General features: G+C 40.8%; 2 protein-coding genes and 1 long non-coding RNA gene across 7 annotated transcripts in view; 1 reads left to right on the top strand and 2 right to left on the bottom strand.

Annotated features, from left to right (window-relative positions):
• Positions 1-2858, bottom strand: part of LOC139612182 (beta/gamma crystallin domain-containing protein 1-like) — a 25113-nt gene extending 22255 nt beyond the window's left edge. For 2 of the 5 annotated variants that reach the window (XM_071467479.1, XM_071467480.1), the window contains exons 1-2: positions 429-628; positions 169-240 (exon numbers count right to left, since the gene is read on the bottom strand). In XM_071467479.1, the coding sequence (XP_071323580.1) occupies positions 169-216 (48 nt within the window). In that variant the 5' untranslated portion in view covers positions 217-240; positions 429-628. Of the gene's footprint in view, positions 1-168; positions 241-428; positions 629-2717 lie in introns of those variants that run through there. The other 3 variants (XM_071467481.1, XM_071467482.1, XM_071467483.1) reach the window with 3 other exon arrangements.
• The window catches only part of LOC139612186 (uncharacterized), a 10718-nt gene extending 2106 nt beyond the window's left edge, over positions 1-8612 (top strand). The window contains exons 2-3 of the long non-coding RNA XR_011686456.1: positions 8010-8209; positions 8499-8612. This is a non-coding gene — a long non-coding RNA (uncharacterized lncRNA). The remainder of the gene's footprint in view (positions 1-8009; positions 8210-8498) is intronic.
• LOC139612185 (melanocortin-2 receptor accessory protein 2A-like) lies at positions 7646-12422 on the bottom strand. The gene is made up of 3 exons (XM_071467485.1): positions 10251-12422; positions 9559-9658; positions 7646-8996 (listed from the first exon to the last, which is right to left on the bottom strand). The coding sequence occupies exons 1-3, from the start codon at positions 10366-10368 to the stop codon at positions 8507-8509; spliced, it is 708 nt and encodes a 235-aa protein (XP_071323586.1). The 5' UTR covers positions 10369-12422; the 3' UTR covers positions 7646-8506.

Genomic DNA, 12422 nt, shown 5'->3' with positions numbered 1-12422 from the left:
GTAGTGCAAATATGATAAATAGTCCATGAACAAAGGAAGGGAGTGCAGGCTTAGCATCCAAAGTAAACATAAGTAGGGGTTGGTTGTTCATAGACATATTTTTAGTATGGCCATGCATCTCTCAGCATAGCAAAGACATGCAGGAGTGCTGATAACCTGTAAGCTTACCGTAGAAAATACCATATCATTCAGACTCTTTATGTAGGTTGTGAACATGATTTTGGTTTAGAACAAAAACTCCTACAGAGCATAGAACAAAAACAAAAATCATTCCACCAGGATAAACAATAGCAGTGTGAAAGAGCAGGAGTTCACCACAAAGGATATTCTGCCTTAGCAAAGTGATAGATCCATCCATAAATCTGTACTTGAGAGCAACACTTTTGGCTATAATAAAAAAAAATTAAAAAAAAAGAGAATCAACTCACCCTCAATTAGACATAGAAGAAAACTTTTCGAGCCTCTCCAACAACAACACATAGACCGCTGTCAGTTTGCACAGATTAAGATCTGCACTAAGATACATGTCTAACACATGGACATGTTGCCTCTACTCCGCCTTGCTTCAAATGAAGCATCAACAACTGCATGAGTGCGGCAGACTGTGGAGATATGCGTGCACTTCAAGTTCTGCCCCTCCAGCACGCATCGCGGTGGTAAAATGATGCCTTCAAGTGCTCCTCGTAAACCTCTAACAGTAGTGCCACCATGGCACAACAGTTTGTTGATAGTCAACAAGTGGTTTTCCCACGTCAGCCACCTAACCGCTGTGTCGTGTGCTGATATTACATTATGGCTAACCTCTAAGATTTAGGTAAAGATGGGTTTAATTGTACCAGCAGTGACTGTGAGCGTATTTTTTTCAACACTTAACACCTTAAGCTACATCTAGTGGGGATTACATCTTCTGTTGAGTAAGCCTTCTGTCATATCTGTCATTTCAGCAGATTGGTAGGAAGAACTGGACTACAATGGAGATGTTTGGCACATATCATAAAGTGAGCTACAAAACATAATAATATTAATGAGAGCTGCTGCAACATGTATGGAGAATATCTGGCATCCCCTCCACGGCCTGCTGGTTAAACACTTTCAGTGTTTAGTACCCTGACTCATCTCTTTGATGATTCACATCTGTGTCAGCAGTTTGCAAAGGACAGACTGCTCATCTGGACTTTGTGTTTATTATAGGCTAGCATAATAATAATAAAAATAAAATAAAATAAAATAATAAATCAATAATAACAGACTAAACATAGTCATAGACATATATATATATATAACTATATTGATATATTTGTTTCTACTTGTTTTATTTAGTTTTTGTAAAGAATTTAGCCTTTAATTCTATCTATCTATCTATCTATCTATCTATCTATCTATCTATCTATCTATCTATCTATCTATCTGTCTATCTCCAACTGATGAAACTTTAAGTCTCTATGAGTTACTGCACAACAGCTCACATAAGTCAAAACAAAAATAGTGTTTGGTGTAATTATGTTTGTATATGTGAATCCCCTTTAGAGTGTTATTGTTAATTAGCACAGACAGAGCTTTACTGTGCTGCAGCAGGAGAATAAAAAGCAAGTGGAGGCTTTGACATATACCCATTCCATTTAACGAATAAATTCAATCACATGAATATACAGAACACTGAAACAGGATTATGAAACAGTAATGGGACATTCAAGCACATCACAGCTAGGCATAAGTATCAAAGTATCACTTGGCTGTCAGATATGTCAGGCACTTGCTAGACATCAGGACACGGGGATCGACACTTGCTGTTGTTTTTGTTGCTGAGTTTTCTTCATAAGGCTGAAAACAGACCTATTGTGCATATTAGGCATCAAATAGACTGTTTAAACAGGTGTGGAGATTTTAGTTTGAAATTAGATGCAAGGACTCTGGTTAAGCAAGCCGCCCTGTATTTGCTGAATCAACTCGACCCGGTTGATGATGTGTGTCCTCAAAATTCCGACATTCATTTGAACAATTGAAGGCGGCAGGAGGCCGTGTCCAAACAAAGTTTTCCAGGGGAAATGACGCATTGACTGTGTGGGCTGCAGAGCCCGTTGAATTCAGCTTTTTCGGTTTTCCAGACTCTGCTCGGCCTTGTTTCATTTGGCGGGCAGCTCAAGTCAGTCTTTCCATGCTGAGGAGTCGACCCTTAACCCTTTCACCGCTTCTGTCTGGTAAACAGTCATCGATTCGACTTCAAATATTTTTTTAAATTTTTTTTTTATTATTTTTTTTCCCCATCTTCCAGTTTGACACGCAGTCCACCCTGCCCGTAGGTGGGGGAGTCGCCCTGGTAATTAATGCTGTTAAAAGGTGACGTCGCTACCCATTCTTGTTTCATATATTCATTTAGTAGACATTTAACGGCCATGTTTAGCCTGCATTATTACAGGCTATTAGTGTTTTCACAACGCCTGCTTTACCTTTGTATAGCCTGAAGTGTTTACGCAGAAAATAAAAACAGTCATAGGGATCAGTTTGTTTTTTTTTTGCTCGTTGGTCTAATTTGAAGAATCTCCTCACAGCTCATGTCCCCCTGAGCTGTTTCTAACAAGTTTCTGCACTGTAAAGCCAAAACAAAGCGGGAGCCGAGGCTTTGCAGTGTTATCCAGACAGTGCAGTCTTCTATTAACCCACAAGCCCCGAGTTCATTTCTGTACAAGCACATCACCACACACACACACAGATCTTACCATGATCACTGTGTCCCTCCTGTCTTTTCAGCTGTCTCGGGAATAAGTCAAACGCTGCAAAAAACAAAAAAAAAGCCCTTTGGAAGAATGAAGCCTCTCAGCGCTCCGCCGCCCCTCTCTGGGAACCTGTCCCTCCTCAGACAGACCAGTCTGCACCTGATTAATATTAATAATAGTAATAGTGCTCTCTACAACGGGAAAACATCAAAGCCAACTCTTGCAGCCCTGCACCACTTCCACGTCATTGTGAATGTTTCTTTAGAGGTGCTATTTTTTTTTTTCCCATGGTGATGAGGTGCAGGTGGAATCTGCCCGGGCCAGGTAGCTAACACACCCCGGGGCTCTCAGCACCGTGACACAGCAGCCAGCTATGGCGGTTTGTTGAGCAATTGCGTGTCAGGGCCACAAACAAAGAAACAACAGGTACAGACAATGACTTTTGGCCACATAGACAAACATTAAAGTCCATGGACTCCACTCTGTTACTGCTGAGGCATTTTAGGTTCTAAAATAAATAAAATCATAGGAACTGAAATGCTAGGGAATTGATCAGAATTATTTTTGCAGGGGACCCCCACCCACCTACTAACAGGACCATTATCTAACCTCAGACCACAACTTTACAACCAGCAGTAAGGGCCTGGGCCTATTCTCAAACCTTTTATTTCCACATCCATACAGTGTGCACACTGAACACACCACTGACATGCATCACAAATACATGCAAATGCATCCCCCCCCCCCCCCCATCTCTGTCTCTTTCCCATGATTTATTTATGTGCTACAGAAACTGAAACCTGTCTCATTTTACACCCTATGAAAAATTCACACCTCACCTGTGTTTTCTCTCGCTGATAGGTTGGGGAACCTGACATGCTGAGGATTTGACAGGGTTTTCTCCACAGCAACGAATCGGTTATACTTTAAGAGAAAGAAAATTGCTCTGGGTTTTTTTTTTTTTTTTTTTAGGGGATTTCATGTGTTTGAAAGATAACATGCAAACATAAGCCATGTTGGCGTATGCTTAACTATTCCAATATTTAGAGGCAACACATGCAAATTACGCCACTTACCACAATTATCACTAAGAGGAGTGGAAGTCTAGTTTTACTGGTTTGGAGCTAATCAAACAAGCAGTGGGGGAAAAATACAGACATGTTAACAAACACTGAGCAAAAGAACATGCACCATTTACTGTCTCTTCACCTCTGCTGGCTCATCTAATTGGCCTGGATTGCGAGGATTAGCTGAAGAGCTTGTTATACACTGGTAACACAAATGAGTAGGGGATGAGTCACACATTCTACTTAACTGAACAACTTCTATTTGGCCAATTAAAATATTCATTTCTGTAAGAACTGATGTGCATTTTTTTTCAAGGGCCAGGAAGAGTTTTACAGTACGTTCCGAGAATGATTTTCAGCACTGCACTGTGTCACACTCATGCAGTTCCAGACATGTTTGCTTGGCAGCTGCTCACTACAAGCCGCCTCTTTTTGTTGCAGTGCGCAGCTCCACCGGAGGCGTGTGTAAACAGCTGCTTTGTTGCTGCTGAGGGAGAGGGAAGGAGTCACTCACTCTCTGTACCCACCCAGATTTTTGCTTGTTTGGCAATTGGCAGACTGCCGGGGCAAGACTACCAATCTTTTGAAGTTAGAGGAAGAATCACTTTCAGGCTTTACTGTACAAAAGGAAGGCTCTTGTATACAATTCAGGTACAATTTTTAAGATTAGTCTCAAGACTGTGAAGGATCTGGTGATTTTCTTCTGTAAACTTTTCAAATAAGATTGTAACTGTGACGTATGGCTCTGACAGCATAGCTGCCCAATTTAGAATAAAAGATTTAGGCTGGCTGCACGTCACACTTCAGGGAAAAGCTCTGACTATCAAGTGTGACCATTGGTTCTACTTTGAACAAGGATGTAGATCCTGTGGATTTACCAAAGGAAAATGATGACATTGGAAGCGTAATAAGACAAATAGCTAAGATACAGAATATGCTCCACAGTCACATGGATGGTTGTCTTAAAATAGAAATATTAAAACATTTGAAAGCTGTTTTTATGGATCCTGCTAGGTTTTTTTGTTGCAAAACAATAAGAAGAAATCTTTTTTTTTTTAAATTAATCTAAGACCAATAATCTTTTTATTTGAAACAAGTGGCCCTCTCCTACATGCTACTAAACACTTGGCTGCATTGCAGAGAGTCGAAGAGACTTTGAGCCTTGTGTAGTTGGCTTGGTGCAGTGCGTCATGAGCAGTGCCGATTTATCTTGTACATCTGCTCTAATTCTCAGATAACACATAACCAACAGTCATCTTTGTTCAGGTAACCCTTGGTCAAGATAGTTGGCTCTTAAACATGTAAGGCTAAAAAATCATGTCTTGACTTTGAATTTGATCCTTTGATTGTCATATATTTGAGGATATAATAAACAACTATTGGATCTGAGCTCAGTGATTCTTGAGTCAATTCAATCATGGAGCCATCTCTTCTTCAGTGCTTATTCTTCAGAGTGAATAATATTGTCTTGTAGATATTATATAATGTTGTGCTTGCCTGTATCATGGCAGCATGTGCATGAAGGCCATAAAATATGTTGTTTGTCTTGTTTTCTTGCAACCAGCCATGTCATTACATATTTGACTGGCATTTCTTTTTAATGCCCACCCAATCCCTAGGAATTTTCTGCGTCAACAAAAAGCCAATGTTTTTCCTGTATCCGTGCCTGCCTCCCTCTCTCTCAGTTGCTCATTTGCTTCTCATTTGTTGAAGCGTCATTGCAACTCACCAAATGTCACCCGCAGTGCCTAGAGTGACCGCCTTGGGGTATTTAGGAAACAGCAAATGGCAGACTCCCTGCGTGGAATTGATGCAACTCCATCGCCCCACCCACTGGTTGTTGATGATAACTGCACCCTTGGAGGCCAGTCTCCACGGTCAAGAGTAGAGTTGGTAAAGATTGTTGAAAACCAAACTGCTGAGGCCTGTGGAGACTGGAGCTGACAGCAAGTCCTCCTTGCATGTACTATAAAAGCACATCAGGAGTTAAATTCACTGGTTGTGAATCAGTTATATGGGTCTAGAAAAGTAAATTACCCGCATGTTTTCATACATTTGGAGTTTGACAGATGGAGAAGTACATTCACGCCCTCAATCACCCTCTCAATCAGAAGATAAATAAGAACACGGTTCACTGCTGCTCTCTCCCTCATCGCCAAACCATGTAGTGCAACATCACCACAGCAACCGTCTCCAATGATGTGTAAATAATAATCTTATTTTGAAGTTCTGCCACTCAGAAATGAGGGAATGATAAATTTCACGTGTGACCTGGGAGAAAACCTGCTTCTCGCAGGCCACACATATCTCTCAGCTTGTTTGAGGGTAACTCACCCACCAGAAGCAACAATCCTGCAGGCACACACAACCTCAGACTTTAGCCTGTTTCCTACACAGCTCTTGAGTGTCTGAAGTCTGCTGCCCCTAATTCAGAGCTAACTCCTGAACTGAGCCCTAAACTCTCAGGAGCATTTTCACTGGTGCCACAAGAGGTTCTGAGCAACACTTCTGAATGTTCACTCAACTGTGCTGGTAAAGTGACAGTTTGATGGTTTAACAACTGTATCCACTGTCCTCGGCCCTGTGACGAAGACATAAATGCTGTATTATAAGTGGAAAGAAAGAAAAAGCAGAGAAAGACTGAAAATTTGGCACGGCTTATTTAATAAATGTGTGTTTGATATCCAATTTCTAGCCCTATTTCCCATGACAGCTGCCATGATATTTTATTGGTCAGAAAATAATTACTTGCTTCTTATGTAAGAATGTGATAATATGTTAAAATAATTAAAGAATAACATTTCCCTGTTGGTGAGCTTTGTACAGAAAAAAAAACAAAACAAAAAAAAAACACTGACCAAATTGCAGAAGCCTTTCCTACAAACCTTTCTGGGCAACAAACTAATCCCATTTGTTCTGCCTGGTCCCAGTTGTCTGCCTTTCAGCAAACATGAGCTACATCAGCAGAGGAGAGAAGAATGAATGTTTGAACATTTATTTTCCCTGGCACCTCGGGAAGAAAATTAATGGACTGTTTGTCAAAAATCTAAAACACCGATTTGGTGGAGTCAGTGTTGCATTATTGTTGATAGACTCTCTGGCATTCCCAGCACATCCGCCCGTCAGCCAAATATACGTAGCTTGTGCATTTGCTGATATGTGACAATCACAGCTTGTAGTGTTCTTTTACATAATCGTCACCCGATGTTGCTTCAAGCACATTTAATTTGCTCTGACTGGGTAGAAAGAAAGATTTCTGCATGAGTAAAGACACAGACGAGAAGTGCAGTGCTCCTCAACAAGTGCAACACCGAAGACAACACAAACACATTTTCACCACAGTTAAAGTAAAAATTGTAATTTGATGTTTTCACTCTATTTAGATCAGCACAAATATTCTACTTTATTGTCATCATTTTGAAAGAAAATATGAGAAAATGTTACCTCTTAAACCTGCATTCACTCACCTTTTGGCTACGTGTCAGCAGCACAACAAGCTGTGAACACAACATTGAAAAACGTTCACTGTAGGGAGCTGATATGACATTGCATAACATTATAACATTAGCATTAATTTGGAGCAGTTTGTACATCCAGTCTCCTTTCATTTCTGTTTTGGTCTCCACCAAAAATGGAGGGAAGTATTTGGCTATATAATGCTAAATGTTTCACTGTGTTTAGCAGCTAGACACTAAAATTGTCTGAATGCTGCTTGGCGTTGTTGACCAAAGCAGTTAAATTGTGGGCTATAAAATCAAAAAAAAAAAATAGACACTAAAAGAGACTAAAATGCAGAGTCTGGGGCAGCAGAGTCGGGTGGCTTTCACATCACACATATTTAGATATTAAAAAAATAATGATCAGTACAGCTTTAAGTTGTTTATTGTTATTACCTCTGACACAGCTTTAAATTCAATTAGCCAGTGTATAATGTTAACAAATGCTACACCACATCAATGCTGAGTTGATTTCCACAACCAAATAGGCTTCTTTATTAGGGCCATCAACGTTCAGCATTTAAACAGAATTCTGGCTACAAAAGTATTATATCACATTATCATCCAAGTTCCCATGTTACCTACCCTGTAAAAGAACAATGATATATTTAATTTTTTGCTACTACATATGACTAAATACACAGTAAAAGTACACTCCATCTTTTCTAATAGAAGGCATTTCATTTTAGAGTAAAAATGATTAAATTCTTTGCTTTTAATCTTGTTGGCAGACCCACTGGCATTCATGTGGAGAGATAAGATCCACTGTCCACTGTGCGCAGAAGAAAATGAGACAGGAATAATAGCTGAATGAATTCTACAAAGCATCGCTGCCTGGTGACTTTCTATCTGCCCCTGTGTGGAAAGTCATCTTGTCCACGTACAGAACACTCACATTCAAGTCAGAGGAGCAGAGGACTTGAAAGTAAAGGTACTATTTGCGAGGCAATTTTACCTTTGGGTTGAAATGTCATTTCGTAACTGTGAGTTAATATGTTTACTTAATATGGAATCGTTGGCCATCCTGCGTACCCTCTTCCTTGCTGATCTTTTCAAAAGCCTTAAAAATACTCCACGCAGAGAAGCTTCAAAGGAATAAAGGTAGATGTGTGGCGGGCGAGTATGTTTCCCTCTGCCAGGCCAAAAATAGCCCCATGAAAGTACAGTTAATAACAGAACATAACAATGCCATTGTGTCCATGCCTGTCATCTCTTTGTAGAAACAGCCTTAATGGATGTCACAGTGAGCATCCTGAGAATGAGACTGGTGCTCCAGTACGACGGATGCTTCATACGGCAGGTCATCCTCTCCCAGTGGTGAACTGTGCTCCAAGTTCACAAAGTTCGGGATGTTGAAGTGAGACAGGAAGGCACATTCTCTGTCTGTCTTACTCTCCTCTATTAGTTCCTTGAGTGGCCGGTGGCCCCCAGCTTCCTCAATGTTCTCTACCATATCATCCATCCCAGAGGAGCTGATGCCTCTGGGCCCCTTGCAGGTCCCCTCCTGGGCTCCGGCCCCAGACTGCTTTCCGACTCTTTTCTCTTCTGGTTTTTGCTTCCCCTCACTCTTATCCTCCTCGTTGATATAGAAATGAAAATATGAGCGGGACTCCGCTAGCAATGGACGAGAGAAGGCTTTGTCGTTTTCCTCCTGGGGACCATCAGTGTCTACCAGACAGCTCCCTGGTCGATGACGCTTTTCAGCACAGTCTGGATTTCTGTTAGGAAAGAAACAAAGGTCCAGAGTGAGACTGCAGAAGGAGAAAGCTTTGAAAATATGAAGGGCTTTTATTGCCAATTTTATCCTGAATATGGCTGTAGGCAAACCATTAAAATTACTAAAGACATCTGCGTCTGGATATTAATGCTAAAAATCATTCCAGCACATTTTTTTTTCTGAAAAAGAATGGGGAGGGGGGGGGGGGGGGGGGGTGATGACATACTGCCAGCCAATAACTTCCTTATTTCATCTTGGCTTAACCTCAGTGGTGTTCTCAATCTGACCTTGTCACCTCCAGGACAAATATCAGCCTTTCACAAAAGCACAATAACGTCATGCGCATGACAACAACCACTGCAAAAAAAAATAAATAAATAAATAAAAAAATTTAAAAAAGCACCAGTGGAACTCATTACAGCCCTGCATCTCTCTGAGTTCACCTTCAGATGTGAAAGCTGCCCTGTCTCTGAAATGATGCGTGAGCTCTCCTCTGAAGCTTTGGTCCTCGCAGGGCCTGCTGTAAAAGCCACACATTAGAGCAACTCCCTCTTGATACTCACTCTTGATGTGGTGCTCCTGTCTTTGTGAGCAGCGTGAGGACAAAGAACATGAAGATGACAAACACAGCGAGTCCGACCCAGAACCCAATGACGATGGAGTCTGAAATGTCAGAAGAGAAAGAATCTTATGAATATCATGTACAGCACATTGTTTTATTGACTGAAGTCATCTTTCTGACCCCACCCCTGCTGTGCTTGTGATTCTAATTAATCTCAGGGGCCCTTCCTGTAAGGGCAAAATCCTCTTTTACTTAGATAAAATGAGCATTTAGTATTTGTAAAACCCAATTAGGGGATAGCAGCTGCCTACTTGTCCATCATGTTTGCTGATCACCAATTTGTGTTTTGTGTCATTAAGTGGCTTGGTCATTCCACGTGGAGGATAAAACGCCAGCACAGGTGGTGCGTGAAATATTGCTGCCAGATCGTTTGTTTGCTGAGAAGCAGGTATGGCCTCCACTGCTGCTGAAGCAACACAAACAATGCAAATAATGAATCATTATTAATGAATTAAAGATGAGTCACCTTGTTTGCTGACAAATTTTGTTTTCATGCACAAATACTGTAGACCTGCGTGCACCGAGAGGCACACACACACACACACACACACACACACACACACACACGCTGCACAAAGTCAAAGGCAGTAAAAGCAATGGTTGGCTGTCACAGACGTGTTGCGTTCAGCTTACATCTGTGCGCTTTGAGTCCCTCAAAAGACACGGGCTCCTCGTCGTCGTAATATTCATACTGCCACACGTAGTCACTGCGACGTGCGCTGGTTTGGCTCCGGTTGTGGAAGTCGGACATCTCAGAGCGGTTTATCTACCTCGACAATGGAGAAAATGAATGAGAGCGAAATCCAGCGAGGGAGCTGTTTAAATGGTTATCAGGTTGCCATAAAGTTTACAAACCGCCGCCTCCATCTCCAGGGACGTGAAACCTCCCTGTTGCTGACAGCAAGCCTGCAACCTGTGAATGTGAGAATCCCGCAAACAACTCCTCAAATGTTATGTCCCTCCGCTGGAATTCAAAAGGGTGATAAAGAGCAGGGAAACCCATCGCTTCGCCGTTACGCAAAAAACTCCATCCATCCTCATGACAGTCCTGTTAAAGAGGCAGCGGTTCCTCAGTGCGCGTCACCGTGATCCAACATCCTCTCTCCTGGTGGCTCATTCACTCCCTGGGATACTGAGATCACACTGCAAATAAATAAATAAATAAATAAATAAAAAGATTCTGATTTGCTACAGGAGAAGGTGTTTTCAGGGCAGCTGATTATTCATGAGGAAGACCTATTCGTACGGAAACCATGTAGGCTACTGCTTCATAAGAATTTAAGAAGAATTTAAGAATGAGAATTTAAATTTGCAAGTGCATTCAAATATTTTGCGTATTCACACACAAAATAATCAGCCTGGAAAATGTAAGAGAGACCCACATTTTAAAAGCTATTCAATCTAATATCTAAATATAAAATTGTGTATTTGGACAAATAAGGTTAAACAGAGATTCAAGAGATTTGGATGTCATTATTACCTTTTCATCAAAATAACAAGGTTGAAATGCAGAGAAGAAGAGGTAAGTGGACATTAACCCAACCAGCCAATCACGGTACAATATACATAATAACAATAATTATGCATAATAACACCTTACAATAGTCTGACATCAATGTGACAGAGTTAATTTGGAATTGTTCATTAGTGGTCAGACACGCGGAACTAATTACACATTAAAATAATAATGAGCAGCATGATCTAAAATGAACTATCACTATCATATCTGATTTATTCCTTGACTCAGAATTGTTTGGAAACAACTTGTTTGATATTAATTCAATCAGTTCCTTGATGTCACAAAAACATCAGACCACATTAATGCCAGTTCTCCAGAGCCTGCACTGGCTGCCTGTTGTTGTCAGAGTGCAGTTTAAAATTCTCCTCTAGGTCTACACAGCGCCTCCTCCTCGGTACACATCAGACATGCTGCCAATAGCTGATCTCTCAGGTGGAAATCTCCTCCATATGCCTACAGAGCACACTCCCCGAGTCTAGTGCACCTAAAGAATTGAGCAATTTGCCTGCTGATCTTAGATTTTTGCTGTGTTTTTCACTGCCTTATTCTAGTTTTATGTAAAGCACTTTGGGCTCCTTTTGTATGAGACGGTGCTATACAAATGCATTTGAATTTGAATTTGTTATATCCTCATTCCCCAGGACTTTATGTATTCTAAGGTGTCCTGTCTACACTATGAAAATAATACTGAGAGAGCACTGTTTTGACAGATGTTAAAGTGGAATTCATTGTACAAGTCTATGCTGATGACATCAAAGTGCCATGTTGGAGCGCTACTGCCAAATTCAAAATTGAAAAGACAGTACAATATTAAAAAATCTGAATATATTCAAAAATTCAATCTTTCATAAAATGATCAAATAACATGTGATTGACCTGCTGGTGAGGGACAACCCAAATCTATTTGGGGTAATGCCATGATAAGTTTTGTGAAAACCCTCAAGTACAATACTCATAATTAGCCTCCCACCAAGTGCAGATCTGAATGGACTGAGTATCTGTTAGTAAAGTCACAGATTGTTGAAAGGGTGTAAACAAAGCAACCACGGCTAGTGATTTGAAAATGTGAGCCTGTGTCTGCTAGAGACGGGAAATGCTTATTAAGACGCTACATCACTACATCCCCTCTTTTCAGCTTTTAATAAATCTTCACTCAAGCAACAGGGTTCATTAGTGGTCCTGCATTACTTATATTTCTGAAGTGCCTCTTGGGCAGATCCGTCAGGCAGCCATTCATTCACTGATGCTCCTCAAAAATCAATTTTCCACATCATATAAAAATTACA

Source organism: Trachinotus anak, unplaced genomic scaffold (genome assembly GCF_046630095.1).
Source record: "Trachinotus anak isolate AG129_WGS33_773 ecotype Australia unplaced genomic scaffold, CSIRO_AGI_Tana_v1 ptg000031l, whole genome shotgun sequence".
In the NCBI taxonomy this organism is placed as follows: domain Eukaryota; kingdom Metazoa; phylum Chordata; class Actinopteri; order Carangiformes; family Carangidae; genus Trachinotus; species Trachinotus anak.
The sequence above is the reverse complement of the archived record's forward strand: the minus strand, read 5'-3'. Positions and strand labels throughout refer to the sequence as shown.